The sequence below is a fragment of the Mastigoproctus giganteus genome, chromosome 6 (assembly GCF_048544385.1).
Source record: "Mastigoproctus giganteus isolate SK-2022 chromosome 6, ASM4854438v1, whole genome shotgun sequence".
Taxonomy (NCBI): Eukaryota; Metazoa; Arthropoda; class Arachnida; order Uropygi; family Thelyphonidae; genus Mastigoproctus; species Mastigoproctus giganteus.
Genome location: NC_143580.1, coordinates 169,728,420 through 169,747,878, shown reverse-complemented (window position 1 = coordinate 169,747,878; position 19,459 = coordinate 169,728,420). Strand labels below are relative to the sequence as shown.

General features: G+C 35.7%; 1 protein-coding gene across 4 annotated transcripts in view; it reads right to left on the bottom strand.

Moving 5' to 3' along the window:
* Window positions 1-19,459, bottom strand: part of Ehbp1 (Eps15 homology domain containing protein-binding protein 1) — a 524,539-nt gene that overhangs the window by 422,062 nt on the left and 83,018 nt on the right. For all 4 annotated transcript variants that reach the window (XM_090376583.1, XM_090376585.1, XM_090376584.1 and 1 more), the window contains exon 4: window positions 15,304-15,453. In XM_090376583.1, the coding sequence (XP_090232709.1) occupies window positions 15,304-15,453 (150 nt within the window). The remainder of the gene's footprint in view (window positions 1-15,303; window positions 15,454-19,459) is intronic.

Sequence of the window (19,459 nt, the reverse complement as noted above, 5' to 3'; positions counted from 1 at the left end):
GGCTTTTAAAGGACCCATTGATGATGATGGTAATGTCATCAGTTGTTGAGACCCACTGTATAGAATTTAAAAACTGTCTAAGACCACTATAGTCATCTTTATGAAAGCAAAAACCTTTCCCTTTACCTTTGATGGTAGCTACAACTTTAATTAAATCCCACATCAATACAGTATGACCACTGCCACCTAGTAGTTCTTTTATGTGCAGATTCTTAATGCATGAAGTGCCACTGCTGGTAATCAGATAGAGTGTATCATTTTCTCTCTTTAACTATCTAATATGCTGCTGCTGCTGTAGTAGTAGTAGTAGTAGTGGTGGTGGCATGTGATGCAAGAAAGCAAGTGTATGAGCTTATGCAGCATCAGCCAAAAAAAAAAAAAAAAAAACACACCATTCCCTCCAAATGTCTGTCCAGTTCCTCTTTAAATTAACTCAACCTATCAACATCCACAATGACAGATGTAAGTTTGTTCCAGCAATTAACCACCCGCTGGCTAAAGGCAAATTTCCGCACATCTATTCTACATCTGTCCTTTCTTAATTTGAATTTATACCCCCTTAGGTTCGTAATCTGAACAAGTGGAAGGATCCCATCAGAATTCAGCGTGCTCGACCCATTCACGGCCTTATACACCTCAATCAGATCACCATGCAGGTGCCTAGTCTCCAGCCACTGCAATTTGAGGGACTTAAGCCTCTCTTGGTAAGAGGATCCCTTCATTCCCCTAACCAATCTTGTTGCTCTTCTCTGTACATGCTCAAGTAAATCTACATCCTTCCTAAAATGAGGCCTCCAGACCTGTACACAATACTCAAGGCGTGGCCTGACCATTGCCTTATACAGAGGGTTAATCGCCTCCTTTTCCCTGCTAGCAAAATTCCTATATATCATCGACAAAACCCCATGACCTGCCCTGGCAGCCTGTCTGCATTGCTCAGAAAACTTCATATCTGCCTGCACAATTACTCCCAGGTCTTTTTCATTTTCTACCACCTTAAGTGTAGTACCTCACAGTTGGTACGTTTCTCTGGGGTTACTTCTACTCATGTGCAGTACTTTGCATTTGTCAAGGTTAAACTTCAGTTGCCACTTCTTAGCCCATCTGCCCAAATTATCTAGATCCTGTTGCAGTAGCACACTGCCATTACTGTCATTAACAACCCTGCCAACCTTTGTATCACCTGCAAACTTCGACATTAAGCCTGATACACCTTCATCAATATCATTGATAAATATACAAAACAGTGGACCCAACACCGAACCCTGTGGGACTCCACTAATAACATTAGTCCAAGAAGAGCAGCACCCATTGATTACCACCCTCTGTCTTCTCCCACTTAACCATCCTTTTATCCATTGTAGCAACTTACCCTTAATACCATTCTGCTCCAATTTGTACAATAGTCTTTCATGCTCAACAGCGTCAAAAGCTTTCCTGAAATCCAAATAGATGATATCAAAATTATTTTTTGCATCCAGTTCCTTTGTAACCACATCATAATATCCATCAAATTTGTCAGACAAGACTTTCCCTTAACAAACCCATGCCGTGTCTGAATTATTGCTGCAGTCTTGTCTAGATGATCCTGCAATGCATCTTTAACCAGTGACTCCATTATTTTACCCGGAACAGAAGTTAAACTGGTCTGTAATTACTCGTGTAACCCTTCGATCTCCCTTTGTGAATTGGCGATACATTTGCACATCTCCAGTCCGTGGGAACCTCCCCTGAGTCTAATGATGCTCTCATAATTATGGCTAAGGGTTTGCTTAGTGGCTTTGCTGCCTCCTTTAATATAACTGGATAGATCCCATCCACCTCAGGTGCTTTTCCTATGTTTAACTTCAACAATTTCTCCTCCACTTTGCTCTCAGTTATTACAAAATCATTAAGTATCCGGCTACAATTTGATAACCTTCTGCCATTTTCAAACCTTAATAATTCCTCATATGTGTGAATGTAGATGCAAAATACTCATTCAGTTTGTTTGCTATCTGAGCAGGATCATCAACAGTCGAACCATCAATGTCAAGTGGACCAATCAGATTCATCCCCTTCCTTTTAGAGTTTATATAAGTAAAGAAATTCTTGCTGTTTTTCTTAGTATCTTTTGCCAAGGATTTCTCGTAATCTGCCTTCGCCTGCCTAACCTCCTTTGTTACCTGATTACAGACTAGCTTATATCTGCCATAGGCTTCTGAGTCGCTTGATAATTTATATGCATCCCATGAATTTTTCTTCTCTGTTACGAGTCTCATTAGTTCATTTGATAACCATTTAGCCTAAACCTTGAACAATATTTCTTAATAGGTATGAAACTTTTAGTAGCATCCACAATTAATTCCTTGAATGCTTCCTGCTTAGAATTTACTGTTGGTAACATCGTCAGTTGATCCCACCGTACAGAATTTAAAAACTTTCTGAGACCACTGTACTCACCTTTACGGAAGCAAAAACCCTTTCCTTGATCCCTGATGGTAATTAAATTTTTAAGTAAATCCCACTGTAGAAAAGTCATCCAACAAATATCACTAGTGTGTAAGTGAGCAATCTACACATCCAGTCAAATATCCAGAAAGTTAAAATTCCCCATTATAAGACATTCTGATTTACTGGAACACTATTTCTCTGTACATTTGTTCATTGTACTCAAGAGTCGTTAGGCCTATAACACACTCCTACACAAATTTTTGCTTTCTCAGTGCTTATGCCACACCAAACTGACTCAATACTGCACTGGCCACCCATGTCAAATGGATGCAGTGCCTTAGCTTTTATGTTGTTGTTGGAATGATATTTTACGACACAAGAGTTACAGTGGCCAAATTGGTCTGTTTAGTTCATTTAATATATTACAGCTATTAAATTCTATTGATGTGTATAGACCACTATGTTTCAAGCATGTTAACCGTTCTATGCTGGCATGATTTCCAAGGAAATGGGATAAAAAATCTGAGTTTCGTTCAAGCTGTATAATGACTGGAAGAAAGGTGTTAGAGCAGATGAATGAGTAAAGATGACACTCCATCAGAAAATGACAGACCATGAGTTGGGAGTGACAGGATGTGCACTGGGTTGGATTTTCTCCCAGCAATAAAAACAGGTGTGTAAAAGGAGTTTGTCTAATTCTCAGTCTTGCAGATATCACTTCTTCTCATTTGTTTTGTCTTAATCCAGAGACAACAATTTTGGATCTTTATTTATCTGGTACAGTTTGTTGTTGGTATAACTTTGCCAGATCTGTGGCCAGTTATCAAAAACATGCCTCAGGTTCCTTATATGGCTTGTAATTCATATAAGGAACCTGAGGGTGTAGTGAGAATACTGGAAGAGGTTGTTTAGTGACAATATCGGCACTCTCATTTCCCAGAATTTCGGAATGTCCTGGGATCCAGCAAAATATTACTGTTTGATTGGACTTGCTGTCAGAGAGTAACTGGTAGTGAATGGTTTTCAGCGTGGGATAAAAGGAAGAGAAATTTTCCTTTATGGCAGAGACTGTACTGAGAGTCAGTATAGATTGGAGCACTTGAAATGTAAAGTTCAATAACTGATGAAGTGCTAGTTTTATGGTGTACAGTTCAGCAGTGCAGATACTGCATTTAGCTGATAATGAAGCTGTAACTGTGAATGGAGGAAAAACTGATGCAGCACCTACTGCATTGTCAATTTTTGATCAGTGTATAATGTACAAGCATTGGAGTTGAGGGTAGCATGAGTTGTGTGTGACTGTCTGATATCGGAGGAAGATAAAACATCCTTTCCCCACTGACAAAAGTGGTCATCATGAGAGGCAGGAGAATGTAACCACAGTGGTATAGGAAGAGCTGTAGGTCAGCTTTCATTTGGCTTGCTATCATAAAAGGAATCCAAATGGATATTATACAAGTACCCAAAACTAGGATCTAATGAGAAACTCCAGATCTTTGCAGCATAGAGAGAGACAACAATGTTTTTCTTTGAAAATGTAAGAGGAGATCATGCACTTTAATATAAAGGCTTTGGACAGGAGAAGTCCTGTAAGCTTCCAGGGCTGTCCTCAGAGCACTGTGCCGAATAACATTTAGTGGTTCTAATGTTCTTCTCCTAGTCAAGTTGTATAGGGAGAACCATAATCTAAGTGCAAATGGATTAGAGACTTGTAAAAGTGTAGTAATATGTACCAATCAGCTCCCCACACCATGGACGAACCTGACCAAAGTATGTTCAACTGTTTCAGACAATTAGTTTATAGATGAGTGATACATGTTTGGAAATTTAATTTGCTATCTAATATCAGATGTAGAAATCTGATGCTATTAACCAATGCAATTGGACTGTTGTTTAGTATCCATTGTGTGAAGTGCAGAATTCAATTTTGTTTATGACAAGCTGGAGTTGACATTCTATAATGTTCATGCTTTGCGAGTGGCAAGAGATGGTGAGGTCATCCATATACATGTAAGCCTCAACAGTTTTGGGGATATATTGTGTCATGTTGTTCACTTGGATTGTGAATAAGGTTGCGGTGAGTGTAGATCCCTGTGGAATTACTTCTTCCTGAATATGAGATGCAGACAGTATGTTTTGATAGTGGACCTGAAAAGAACACAGAATAAAATTCTGAATTATCTCAGAGAGATGACCCTTAGCCCTAGATGATAAAGGCCCATAACAATACCACGTCATCAAGTAGTGTCAAATGCCTTTTCGATGTCTGAGGTAACCATTACTAGATGTTGTTTCATGACAAAGGTATTGCAAATATTGGATTCAGCTTTGTGTTAGGAGTAGATATGTTCTTATGAAAGCCATACTGATGATCTGATAAAAGATTCTCTGATTCTAAGATCCATGTAAGTCTTGTATGAGCCATTCTCTGAAAAATTTTTCCCACGCAGCTTGTAAGAGATATTGGCCTATAATTTTGAACTAAGGAAGGATCTTTGCCTGGTTTTAGTAGGGCAAGAATGAAAGAATGGATCCAGGAAAGAGGATAAACATTTTCTGAGATGATCTGATTATAGAATATCAGCATAGTATATATGTCCTCTTCAGGTAGTTGTTTTAGCATAATGTAATGAATATCATCTGGGCCGGAATCACTATTTGAAGATTTATTTAAAGATTACTTAAGTTCTGTTAAATTAAATGGCTGATTATACAAAAGCAAAAGATATGCGAAGTTAATTTTCTGGTGTTCTGCACCTGCTTTGGTGCACTGAAAGGAGACTGTGTAAGGTGAGAAAGCAGATACTGTCAAGAATGAATCTGTTAATATATCGGCGATTTCTTTAGGAGAAGACAGATCTTTCCCATTCCAGCAGAGTATTGGAGAGAGTGGTCGAAGGAATTTTCCATTTAGCACTTGTATTCTTCTCAGATAAATTGTGGGTCAGTGTTTTTGTTGATATTTGAGGCAAATGCAATCCAGGAGTCAAGTTTAACTTTCCGCCTAATTTTTCTTGCTTTGGCTTTAAGTCTTTTATACTTGATCAGATTACTAGTGGTAGGAAACTTGCAAAAGTTGTTCCAAGCAGGATTTTTCTCACGTCTGGCAATGGTGCAATCTGTATTCCACGTGTTGTTTCGGTGGGTGCACTTGTGAAGTCGTGATTTTGGAATGGAATCTTTAGCAGCAGTTTGGATCTGATTAGTAATCTAGGTAGTTACATCGTTCAGGTAGTTACATTGTGGAATATAACTCCGGTCTAATTGGATTGGATGTAGTAGCAATGCCAGTTGAACAGAAATTTGAACAGAAGGTGAATTCTTGTAGCCTATTTCATCATACACTATATATTGAACAGTTGACTGGTGTAATAAAATTAATAAAAATACTGACTTGTCTGGAAAAGTGCATCAAAATCAAAATATACTATATTGCAAGAACAGTAATGATGTACTTGCTTAACTTTTAGCCCAATAAACAAAACCAACCAAAAGTTAATAAATTTAAAAATTGTATTTCGAACAGTAATGATATTTTTGTACAGAATCCAGTTATCTATATATACCTTAAAACTGAGACGTGATAGGAAATTTTTATGATTGATTTTAAATTCTATACATAAAACTTGACCAGAAACAACCACTGATTCGCTAGAGGTAAAAATCATGTTGGGTAGTGTTATCGTTAATGAGATTTATTTGCATTTCTAACTGTTGTTACTTCTAATACTGGGATCTAAGCTGTGATAAACTTTCTTGACACCAAATTTAATTCCAGGTATAGTTTGTTTAACATTAACATTTTGTATTTAATTGCATTCTTATTTCTGTACTAACTTGTACTAGTTTGAGGTGATTCGACGCTGGCAGCCATTGTGTGGCAATTTATATTGTTCATGTTTAAGAATTCTATTTTTGCAATTAGTAATGCTGCTTAGGTTTCAGAATTTAAATTTGCTTGATCACTTTGTCAGTGGTATTTCTGAAGGGGGGAAGGCTCTCTATGGCATATTTTGGTTTTGCTTTTATGCAGTGTGTTTGAATTAATTGATTGCTCTTGTTATTTAATAGATTTTGATTTGTTCTTTACTTACAGTAGTCAATTTTAATTTCATTTTGCTTAATGTTATAGAAAGTTTTTGTTGGAGTTCATTTAATATGGATCTAAATCCTAGTACAATAAGTAAACCTTCTGCAGATTTGGAGGAGGGGGGGGGAAAGGGTACCTCTCCTTTATTACCTCCTAAAGTGCCTTCATCTCAATCTGAATTAAGAAAACTAACTGAGTTTAGATATGCTCGAGGACCTGTTACAAGAGAGGTGTCAAGGATTGTTTCTGGTGTAAATACGCAGTCGCAATTGCAGTCTGATAGAGAGCTTCCCTTGGATTCTTCTGAGATTAATTCTAAATCAGATATTAACCATAAACCAGGTAGTGATACTAATCCTAAAGCAGGTATTGATATAGGACTGCAAACTTTGCTTATTTATAATGTAGAGGATGTATCCTTAGTTTATGGGAGTATTTCTTATATGAGACAGGACATCAGGAGTTTCTTTGTCCAGTGAAAGCAATAAAGTGACTAAAGTTACTGGTAATTTATTAATGGAAAAGTGGTCAAACCTTGACAGTGTTGCTATGTTGTTATTAATTGAAAACAAGTTGAAGGCTATAAACAAGGAGGTTAGCAATAGAGCTAATTTATTGAATAGTGTTGTGAAGTCTTTTTTGGCTTGGTTCCCTCTGAAGGATAACAGGTCTCTGATTCCTGATCCGAACGATAAAAATATGCCAGATAAAGTTAATGACTCTGAGTTGCAAATTGCTTTTGTACGTACTTTTGCTGAGGTTGCTCAAGACGGAGCACAAACTAGGGAGAAGTCGGCAGACATAAATGACAATGTTCTTATCAAGCTAATGATAACAGTGATTTGAAGATGAGTGTGGATGTTAAGAACCTAGTAAACAAGACTTTGAAATCTGAATTTAAAAATGTGAAGGTGAAATCTTTAAGATTAGCTAGGAATCGTGGTATTGTTCTTGAGACTGCTTGCAAAACTCATATGGAGCATATTTCTTCTTCTAGCTCTCTCGTTTCTGCTGGTGTTATTTCTGGAGCTCCCAGGAAGAAAAATTCTTCACTTCTTATTTATGACGTACCAAAAGAACTGTTTAAGGAAGAAATTATTGAAGACAGTTATTGCAAGAACTTAAAGGATTCTGGTTTTATGGAAGAAGTCAAGCGTGATGTACAATGTAGTTTTACTAATAAATCTAGATCTCTATCAGCTGTTCACTGGGTCATTAGTTTTCCTCCAAAAATTTTCAAATGTATTTCATCTATGAGCAGAACTTATCCTGCTTTTGGATCGCATAAATTTAGATATTTTACAATACTTACAAAGTGCTACTTGCATGTGGGCTGTGGTCACATGACCCAACACTGCACTCATGATTCCCCATCCTGTGGTCATTGTTCTAGGAGTGCTCAGGTTTTTTCAGAATGTCAGTTTAAAGAGGAACTTGCTTGTTGTGTCAACTGTAAGTGCCATAAAAGGCAATACAGGTCGACCATCAGTAATCTGGCAGCATTGGGACCTGCGGGGTGCCGGATTAGAGAGTTTGCCGGATCACCGGTGGTTATATTAGCACATACAGTTTACCCAACAGCTAACCACCTCATCCTACCTTTAATTGACACATTGACTGCCAAGCTAGTTTAAGAAAAAAAATCCCCAGGAGCCAAAAAATATTTAGCAAATAATTTGATTAGTACTGTAATGTCAGTGTTGTCGTTTTTTCGTGTAAAATATAAAAAAAAAAGCCCTTTTTTTTTTGTGTCATAAATATGTGGCCAACATCGCCCAGTAGGTTACTTTATTTCTGGAGAAGCCGTGTCGGCCACATACGTGTGACACTATTACAGCATACATATGAAGGTCATTTGTGATTAGTTTATTGCAAGCACTGCAGTAAAACTAATTGTGATAAAATAAACTCTCAAACGTATTGTGTGTGTGAAAACAAGTTCGTTAGGGCACTGTATTATCCATCATATTGTGTTGTGTTTTTCTGCAAGTTTGTACAAGTGTGTTGTTAAAAAAAAAAAAAAAAAAAATCTAAAAAGGAAAATTACTAAAATAAGAGGAGCTCAAACAAATTGCTGGAATTTACAACTAAACAGAGTTAAACTTCTCGCAGACACACCGCTGTCGAGTTTTTTCAGAAGTTCAACTTAATCTGTTATGGACAATGTACGGTTTGTGCTTTACACCACGAGAAGCACTTCCTTTATGCATTGAAACCATGGCTGGGACTAAATGTGAGCAGCTTATAATAATAAATGCACAAAAACAAGTAGGAATAGCTTGCCAGTGTTTACTAGTTCGCACCGACAGCTGATGCTGCAACCAACACCACCAAAACGGTAGCGGTAGGCTGTTTTGGTTGACTCCAGATCGGTGCGCCGACTGAGAAAATTTGAAATTACGTTTGGGGAAATTATGTCCGAATTAGCGGTGGAACCGGATTACCAGTAGCCGGATTAGTGATGGCCGACCTGTACCAACATTCAGTGGGAGATATCTTTTGTCCTGAGCACTTGAACAGGCACATCTGAGGGTAAATTATGACTAATTCTTTTAATTTGAGCAGTAAAGATCACAACGGAAATAGTGTTATATGCAAACAGTTAAAAATTATGCAGATAAATGGACATAAATCTAAAACTGTGACCAGTGAGATTAGAATCTCAGCGGAACGAAACTCAGTTGATATTATTTCAATACAGGAGCCATATTTTGCAAAATTGCCTTCAAATCAGTTATCTAAAATTGTAGGTTTTCCTATTACCTGAAGAGTTATACAACCTGAATCTTTAAATCCAAAAGCTTGTATAGCTATTATGAATGATAATTTGGATGTAATGGTTATTAATGGCCTCTGTAATAACTGTGTTACGTGTGTGTGTGTGTGTGTGTGTGTTTATTACATACTTTTCTTTATCATTTTACTTTTTGTTCATATACTGCCCTCCTTCTAAGGATATTAATGATACTTTGAACTTTTAAGACTTTGCTCTTACTATGATTGGTTCAAGGAATATTGTAATAACATCAAATTTGAATGCCAAGTCTAATTTATGGTTTAGTGATAGGGGCTGAAACATCTAACCCCAGGGGCTCACATCTGGTGAGTATGGGCTTGGCACACCCAGGGTCCTGAGCTGGATATCATCATTCTTCTCTTTTTTGGTGATTCCCTCCTACTTCACTCACTCACTCTCTCTCTCTCTCTCTCTCTCTCTCTCTCTCTCTCTCTCTCTCTCTCTCTCTCTCTCTCTCTCTCTGAGGGTACTCATTTTTTTTTGGCTGGTGCAGCATAAGCCTCAGGCTTCCTTGCACCATATGGCTAATAATAATAATAACATGGTCAATTATTGGAAGATTTCATTATTAGACAATTTGTTAGTAATTAACAAACCTCATGTGCTCACCACATATTCTAAGCTATTCAGGGGAAACTGACACTGACATTACTATTGTTAATAGGGCATTTGGTGCTAATATTGAAAATTGAGATGTTGTTTCTCATTGGATAGTCAGTGATCACCGGGTTTTGCTTTTTAATATAGTAGAAGTATTGTCTACTGATTCCAGAATTTTAATTACTCAAAAATTGATAAGATTTTCTATTAAAAATATAGATTGGATGGCCTTTGATACCTATATAGTTCTGGATTATCCTGAAGATTCTTTGCAAGATCTTAATGACTTCTCTGCTTTCAAATTGCTGAGATGGTTCAAAAATCTTTGGCAAAAGCTGCATATAAGTCTTCTTGTAAGAAAATTATAACCAAGCGTACATGTCTCTGGTGGTCAAATGAATTTTTTCTTGCATAAAAAGGTGCACCAGACATGGTGGAAATATCGACGTCACTGCCATTTGCCATCTTACGAGGTTGAACCTTTCTACTGGCATTTTATTAATTTAAAAAAGAATTATGTTAAACCTACTGCATCTCAGAAACGTTCAAGTTGGGCTAATTTTATTCAAACCTCTGGGAATAAGAATCCATGGGAACTTCTATACAAAATTAATAGAAATAAAATTGTTAATACTAATGTTTTTTGAACAGTTATTTGTAATACAGAGGAAACAATACGGGGAACCATATTTTGGACAGATTATTTCCCATTGATGATCCTGTTGCTGATTCTGAGAAACATTCTAGAATTCGGAATGACAATTTGCAATACATTTCTGATTCTCTGGAGAGACCATTCCTTCTTGATGAATTAGGTAATGTTGCTAGGAAACTTAATGTTACGAAGTGTCCAGGCTTGGACTAGGTGAAGAATATTTTTATATTGAGATTTATTAAATTATGAATGCAGGTTCTTATGTTATTATACAGTAAATGTTTATTGGAGGGTATTTTCCCAGCTGTTTGGAAGACAGCCTTGTTGAAATTGATTCGTAAACCTAACAAACCATTAACAGAACCTAGATTGTACCGTCCGATCGCCTTATTGGCATATCTTGGGAAACTATTGGAAAGACTAATGGCTCTTCGACTTTTAGAACTATTACAGTCTCAGAATCTAATAGCTTCTAACCAATTTGGATTTCATGTTGGCAAGTCATGTGAGGATGCTTTGGTGGAACTAGTTTCTCATATTAAAAATTCATCTTTTAAGTAAACGTTGGCAATTTTTATTGACTTTGAAGGCGCTTTCAACTCCCTATGGTGGGAAAGCACCCTGGAACATCTTCAGGCAGCTCATTTTACCCACAGCAAATATATTACCTTTTTAGGAACTATTTCTCTGATAGATCTGTTGTGGTCAAAACAAGGCATATGCAGGTTTCTTGGGAGATATTGAGAGGTTGTCCTCAGGGATCAATATTAGGCCCATTTATATGGAATATGGTTCTGCAGGATTGGATTTCGAGAGTTTGAGTTTACTAAAATAATTGCATATGCAGATGACTTTACCATACTGATTAATGGAAACTCTCGTCAGGCTTTGAAAAATACCGCAAATTATGTTCTTGCTGATCTTTTAGAATGGTCTGTCAATAATAAATTAGTGATTAGTCCTAATAAAACGAAAATGATGATCTTTGGTTCTAAACACGACATTAATCATCCACTTCACATAAAAATTAGTATCAAACAACTTCCAATGGTTGAAGAATTAAAATATTTAGGGATTGCCATGGATAATAAGCTAAATTTTCATTCTCATTTATTTAATATTGCCACGAAAATTAAAGGATTTACTAGTGCATTGGTTAGAATAGAATGTACTGATTGGGGGTTGTCTCGTAAAACTATGTCGATATATTATAAGGCAGTATTTCTCCATATAGTCACCTATGCTTCAGGAGTATGGTTCCATAGGGTTGGCACTGTCTGGTTTAGTTCAGAATTGATTTCCATTCGGTGAACCATGCTTCTGGTCATACTGAGGGTATGCAGGACTGTTTCTACACCAGCTTTACAGGTTTATGTTACTGCATTCGTAAACGGCAATCAGCTGAAAATTTTGGGATAAGTATCAACACTGACGCTGATATTAATAAGGTTGGTTTGAAATTTTACTGGTGCATTAGCAGCAGTGGCTATTATGTGGCATATATTAATAATGAAAAAACTAGATGTTTTAATGAACTGATTAATATTTGGCAAACTAGATGGGACATGACTGCCAAGGGTCTGGTTACCAGAGCATTTTTTCCTGTCGTTACTTTCTTCTTGAATATGAAGAACTAGAGATGGTTCTTTACGTCCTATTTACTTACTGGACATGGTTCTTTAAACGCGAAACTTTTTCAATTTCGGTTGTCTGAAACGGATCTCTGTCGATGTGGTTGTTTAGAAGAATGGAAACATATTCTTTATGACTGTACATTATATAGTGATTTTAGAGAAAGATTAATGGTCAATGTTGGGAGTATGACTTTAGGGCAGGAATGGATGTTTGTTTGAGATGAACAAACTTTGAATGAGACGGTCTGACTAACTCAAATATGTTGGTGGATTTACTATTTAGTTTTATTGATAGCTATGTTTTTGGGTCTTTTGTATTGATTTATTCATTAAATTACTATGCATTAGTTATTTAAAAGTGAAATTTTTGTAGCTGATTGGAAGTTTAATTTAATATTAAATGTTTTATATAATGTTTAATTTATGACTTCGATGTTATAAATTTTTGTTATTACTTTTATGATGTGTAAGTTTTTCACCTTATACAGGCTTTTATTTTATTTATCTATTGCATGGATGCATGACTCTGTGTATCGAGACTGTTTCCATTTGCTGTACATAATATAATTTATCTATTTTTTTAATGTTAGTATTTTGTTGTTCTGCAGGTTCTGTTAATATTTTATTTTTAATTTGTTGCATGATGTGTTCTGTTTACATTATTGGGTATCATACATCAAAGTTCTAATAGCCATGCTTCCACGAGGTTATCTTCCTTGTACATAATTTTATTATGGCTGATCTTGACCTTATAAAGTGCTTATATAATGATGTCTAATCTTAGATGTTTATGGTATGAAACTGTTTCTTGAACAATATGACGATCAGCTTCGTCAATTTCGAAAGTGCAAAGTTCACAGAATGAAATTCTTACGTGGCAGAAGATATCGTTCAAACAGTCAACAGCATACTTATTATCTGGTTTGTGCGGCAAATTCCTTTTATACCTTGTTTCTTGTCTGAAGATACTATTGGAAATATGAAGATTCATTTTATCAAGTAGACCTTGACGATATTTAGTTGCAGAAGTATAATGTTAGAGCGCTTGGTACCCACAATTGTAAAGACCTGGACTAGTTGTTAGTGTTCAAAATTTTGTGTTTTTTTTTTAGGAAGCTTGTAAGGTACTCAGTTGAGAGTTAGGCGGATTTGAACCAACGTTCTGGGCACTGCCTTTATGTTTAATAAAAATATATACCTAAACATCATTGCTGACCAGGTACACCCTTTCATGGCAATGGTCTTCCCCTCTGGCGGTGCCGTCTTTCAGCAGGATAATGTGCCATGCCACACCACCCAGATTGTTTGAGACTGGTTCACAGAACATGAGGAAGACTTCTAGGTATTGCCCTAACCTCCAAATTCCCCAGACATCAATCCCATCGAGCATCTGTAGTTTGTGTTGGAACAGCAACTCAGATCTGCGGCGTCTCAACCATGGACCTTACAGGAGTTAAAGGATCTGCTGGTTACGTATTGGTACCAGATACCACAAGACACGTTTAGAAATCTTGTAGCATCCATGCCTTGCCGGGTGCATGTGGAGGACCAACATCATATCAAGTAGGTGGTCAATGTTTTGGCTCATCGGTGTATATTATTTATTGCTGGCAAATTGGCACAAACTGTTCACATTAGTGATGGGAAAAATAAGTTTAATTCTGCTTTTCACTACTGAAAGCAAAAGATAAATTTCTTTTTTTTTATTTTCATACTGGGCAATACTGAGATTAATTAGGAAACCAGCACATACAATACCAGGTTGGAAGAGATGCCACTAACTTTTAATTTTAGTTTTGCAATACTTGGTAATTATATGAAAGAATAGGGATAACAAAGCCTAAAGAATCATTTTCCTTTTATTATTATTATTAGCCATATGTTACAAGGAAGCCTGAGGCTTATGCTGCACCAGCCAAAAAAAAAAAAAATCCTGAGTTACCTGTGTGTGTGAGAGAGAGAGAGAGAGAGAGAGAGAGAGAGAGAGAGAGAGAGAGAGAGAGAGAGAGAGAGAGAGAGAGAATTAGAAAGGCATCACCACGAAAGAGAAGAATGATGATATCCAGCTCAGGACCATGGGTTTGCCAAGCCCATACTCACCAGATGTGAGCCCCCGGGGTTATGTTTTATATAGGAAACCTTCTTCAATAACAAAACAATTAATGATATAAATCAAAAGTTAAACCAATAATGAGGGAATACTACAATTCTTATTGAGAGCTCTGTAATAAATATTTCAATTCCTAAATTTAAATAATTTTTGGCATATTGCATATGCCAAGTGGCAGCTGGTGGGTTAACTTAATTAAGTTTTATAATAATATTTATTCTTAAACTCAAACCCTAATCTTCTAGCACTCCATAAATTTCTACTCTGGTGGTACACAAACATGTTTTTAATTAGGTGTACAAAATTGAAAAATACTGAGAAGACTTGCTATATAGACTGTTTGGCTCTGATTAAAAAGTTCCATCATATATGGCTATTAATTTCATTCTGCTAAAACGCATGCACAAAATTAACAACAAACAAATGCGCATACCCAACAATCAAATCACCAGCTGATTTCATCAGAAACCAAAATATCACAGTGGAAAAATAAACTGCCAACATGGTCTTCAGTTAACAATTCTAAAACCTTGACACCATGTTGGAATATTTTGCAATCTTTCTCGAGAACTGAATAGTTAAGTTTCAAAAATCTGAAATTTTCAAAAATTCAGCAAGGTCCAGTCCCAGTGTTGCTGGATTACTGAGGGTTTACTGTATATCAAAATAACATCATAGAATACATTATTACAATGACATGAGGCATATTACCTCCAAAATTAGTCTCTATTATTTGTTTTTAACAAATAGTGATAAAAAAAATACCTGTTTATTTTATAACATGAAACAAAAAATAACAGATTTAACAATTTAAAATAAAAGAAAAACTAAATAAAAATTTGTAATAAGGTTGAGAATTTTAATAATATGATATGTAATGAACAGAAAATGAAAAAAAATCAGTTTAGTTTTAAAATATTTACACAAGAAACAAACATATTGAATTTTGAATGAGAGAGGATTTGAAATGTTTGTGATTCTTACATCTTCTACAATGAAAGTCCAGTCCTTATCTTCAAATTCATTACTCCGTGGATCCTTAAACAATGTTACTTTAATGTCTACGTTTTCTGGAACAACCCATATGACAAGACCTCGATACGGATTGCGAATAGTAGGCTCCCATTCATGCAACTGTAATAAATTTTTTTTCCCCTAATATTAGAATTTAAATTGATAGAATATCACAAAAAAATGCCAATTACAGTATTTTTTAAAATTTGAAATTTATTAAAATTATTTAAAATATCACGAGCACCATTTTTTATAATGTAATAATCATAAATGATACTAAAAGAATAGCTCATTTAACAAATGCGAGTGATTTATCTAAATCATAGCATTATATAACTCTTTTTTTTTAACCATCTGAATATATCAGCTATGCCAATATTTTGTTTCTGTCCTGTATCCTCAATGTTTCTACTTTAATTCATTGAATGGGTTCAACACAACTTCTTAACCATTTAAGAAGTACTGATGTTGATATGATAAAAAAAAAAAAAAAAAATCCTCTTTCAAGAATCTACCATATATGTGGATGTCTCAACAATTTTTTTGTTCCCAATCCACTGTTACAAGTATACAGTATTCAGCATTACACTAGCAAAGGTTCTCAACTACTTGTTCACAGAAAAGTTTTTCTGGCTCCCAAAACTTTATTTATATGGCCCTGCTACTAGCCTGTCTAATCTCTACATGTGATTAGCACAGCACAGCAATGTATCCATTAGTGATACATTTTCAGTTAAGAACCATTACTCTGGAGATAAAAAAAAAAAAAAAAAAAGGGTCTTAAAAGCAGACTGTGAACAATGCTTGTGTTTAGTAAATTTGTCAAAAAGAAAAAAAAAGAAAAGAATCCTTTTGGATGATAAAAATATTATACAATAGATAGAAATGTGAAACCTTAGGGATTTAGTACTCAATATATTTCTATTAGGTAACAAATATCAAATTTTCGATAGCTTTCTTTCCAACTCGTCAGTTTTCATTTATCAAATAAAAATTTAAAATTTTTAAGCTAATTTTTTTTTTCACATTTAATCTTCTCATCAAGATAAAATTGTTTTTTAAAAAGAATACCTCTTCACAAATCTTTGTGGCAGAATACCTCTTCAAAAATCTTTGTGGTGTGACAAAGATTTTTGAAGAGGTATTCTTGCAATGTTATTGAATAACAATTCAGACCTTTTCAGACACCGCTGTTTGTCATTTAATGCTCTATTAACCCTGACTAAGTCAAAAGGGATTGATTCAACCTTTACAATATTTGGCTGCATTTACTCTGTCCACGCAACTAAAGCATCTAGTAGCTATTGTTAAAAATGTTTTCTTTGAATGCCAATATTTATGTTATTGAAAATTCCAGAAATGTCTCTTAATTACTGCACAATTAGGAAAAATTCATGATTAAGCTTAACTAATTAATACAAGTGTTTACTAACATGCTGTACTCAGTGGTGAGCTATAGTTGGCTCGCAATGTTATTTTTTTTGAAAATTTGTGAGCCCATTGTTGAAACAACCATTTATGTTACAAATTAAATCCTCCTGAATTCGATTACTGAGTATTCAGAGCTGGAACTATGGTGGGGTGAGAAGGATGCCAGCCCCAGGCACAGCATTTTAAGTGGTGTACTTGACCAGTTATCTATTTTAAAATTGCTTCATTTTTGATTTAATTACATTCAACCTTTACTCAGATCTCTGTTTAACTAACTTTTTTATAGTGAATTTTTTTGAATTCCTCTCCTCTTGGTAATTACGTTTAAAATAGTTTCTGTAGAATGAAGAAAATTTCCATATAACGAATGGATTATCAGAGACTTAACTTTGTACGCATTATTCCCACCTCTGGTCTTTAGGAAATTAGAAAGTGCGAATTAAGGGTTAAAGGGATTACCGTTCTGCAATGTTAGTAGTGCCCATAAAACCTATGAAGCTACCTGTCCCACATACGGTGAAGTTGTGCTAGTCAATATGCTTTCCATAGCCAGTCAGAAGATTAAGGTACATTACTGACACATACACTGGTGTTCAAAGAAAGTGCATCACCCCTTAAAATTGTAATTGTCATCCGAATAACATAAGTAGATGGCAATATTTCTTACAGATTGCATCAGATAAGATTGATATGCATAGGTGATATATAAGCACTTTCAGCTATATAAGCACGATCTGCAAGGGTGGCAATCATTCCTTGCTTGTGTCAGGATGGCGAGTTACATGCAGTTGACGCCACAAAGAAAGAGTGCTATTGCTGCTTTACGTGAGGAAGGATGTTCTTCCCATCATATTGCTTGCTTATAGTGTTTTGTAATCAGTCGACAGTGAGCAGATTTCTTTCCAAACTCAAGAATACTGGTTCTGCTGTAAGGAGCATGTCAAATGGAGCCCCAAGCAGTGGAAGTCAGTTATTTTCTCGGATGAGAAGTAATTCAACATGCATGGCTCTGATGGGAGACAAACAATTCGCCATAGACGTGGTGAAGAATACCATTCAGACTTTATGGTGTCAACAGTGAAATTCTCTACCAGCCAAATGATATGGGGGTGCATTTAGTATCACCTGCAGTTTATAAAAAGTTCCGTAAATGCCAATGGATACCTGGCTATATTGGAGGGCAAATTGCTGCCAACCATTAGAGACCATTTCAACCTGCCAAGTAACTGCATCTTTCAGGATGACTCTGCTCCTTGTCATTGGGTGAAAAGTGTTAAGTAGGCACTTCTGTAGTTACTTTAGCTTCATTTCTGTATTAGAGGTTCGACGGTAATGTGTTTATATTTGTTACAGGAGAAAAAATGGTTGGAAGAACGGTCCATTACAACTCTTTGCTGGCTACAAAATAGCCCAGACCTGAATACTATAGAGAACTGTTGGCATAGTGTGGAATCTGCAGTTGCCAGAAAGAAACCAAAGACACTTTGTAAACTATAGGGAGCCATAATTCATGTTTGGAACCGCAAACTATCAGTTGATTATCTTCAGAAATTGATCTTGTCAATGCCTCGACAGTGTGCTGCTGTCACCAGGGCCAGAGTTGGTTCAACTAAATATTAGTTTGCACTTGGTGAACTTTTCATTTTGTTTTCCATTTAAAATGATAAACTGAAGCAAACTGAGGACTTCTGATAACATTTCAGCCATAATTGTCGTGTTTACCAAAACTGTTGTATAAAGGTTGCAAATGCTCATTTGGAATATTTTTAAGAAGACCTGTCAAATATTACTTAGCTTTACCTTAACTATTAATAAGCATCTTTTGTTTATATTTCTATTTGCAATGCTAGCCATTAATGTAACATACCATCCCAAAATAGGGTTAGAAATTTGCAATTCCTAGGTGATGCACTTTCTCTGAACACCAGTGTATAAGAGCATCTGGTCAACCTGTGTTATGGTTCACCTTTACTCCAGCAAGTAGTCAATCTGTTTTTCAGAGAAGTGAGTGCTCCATGCCTTCCAATAAATTTCTCCCATCTAAGTTTACATGGTCACAATAGCTGAATATCCGATTGATTCCGACAGTTTTGACAGCAGCAATGTTGAGGGGGGGGGGTGAGAAATGAAGGCAACTGATATATTAAATAAACTTACTGAAGATGAAATGTTGGTAGATTTTGAAATTGCATCAAGGCCTTCACTGTGAAATAAACGTTCCAAAATATAATTGGCATACAACCAATAATAATAATAATAATAATAATAATAATAATAAAAAGAAATTGCAAAGTTTGTACCATTCTCGCCACTTAGTCTTTATTTAGCTGGTGTACATGCAGTCAATAATGACTGGAATGATAAGTTTTTTTGACATTGTTCAAAGAATATTTACTTTTTTTTTTTCTTGTTCCACTAGTCAGTGGGAAATTTTAATGAATACTTTGAATATTTCACTTAAAGGACATACAGACACAATATCGTTGTCCAAAGAAAGAGCCATAAAATCTTTGTTCTTACAAATAACAAAAGTTCATGAAGTCTTAATTAATATTGAAGACACATCTGCAAATGTGGAACCTATCTGTATTGCTCAAAGTCTGCTCGTACAAACAGACTATCCAATTTTATGCAGACTGGCTATATGGAATCAAATTCTTCATAACGTTGACAGTGTAAATAAAGCATTGTAAGC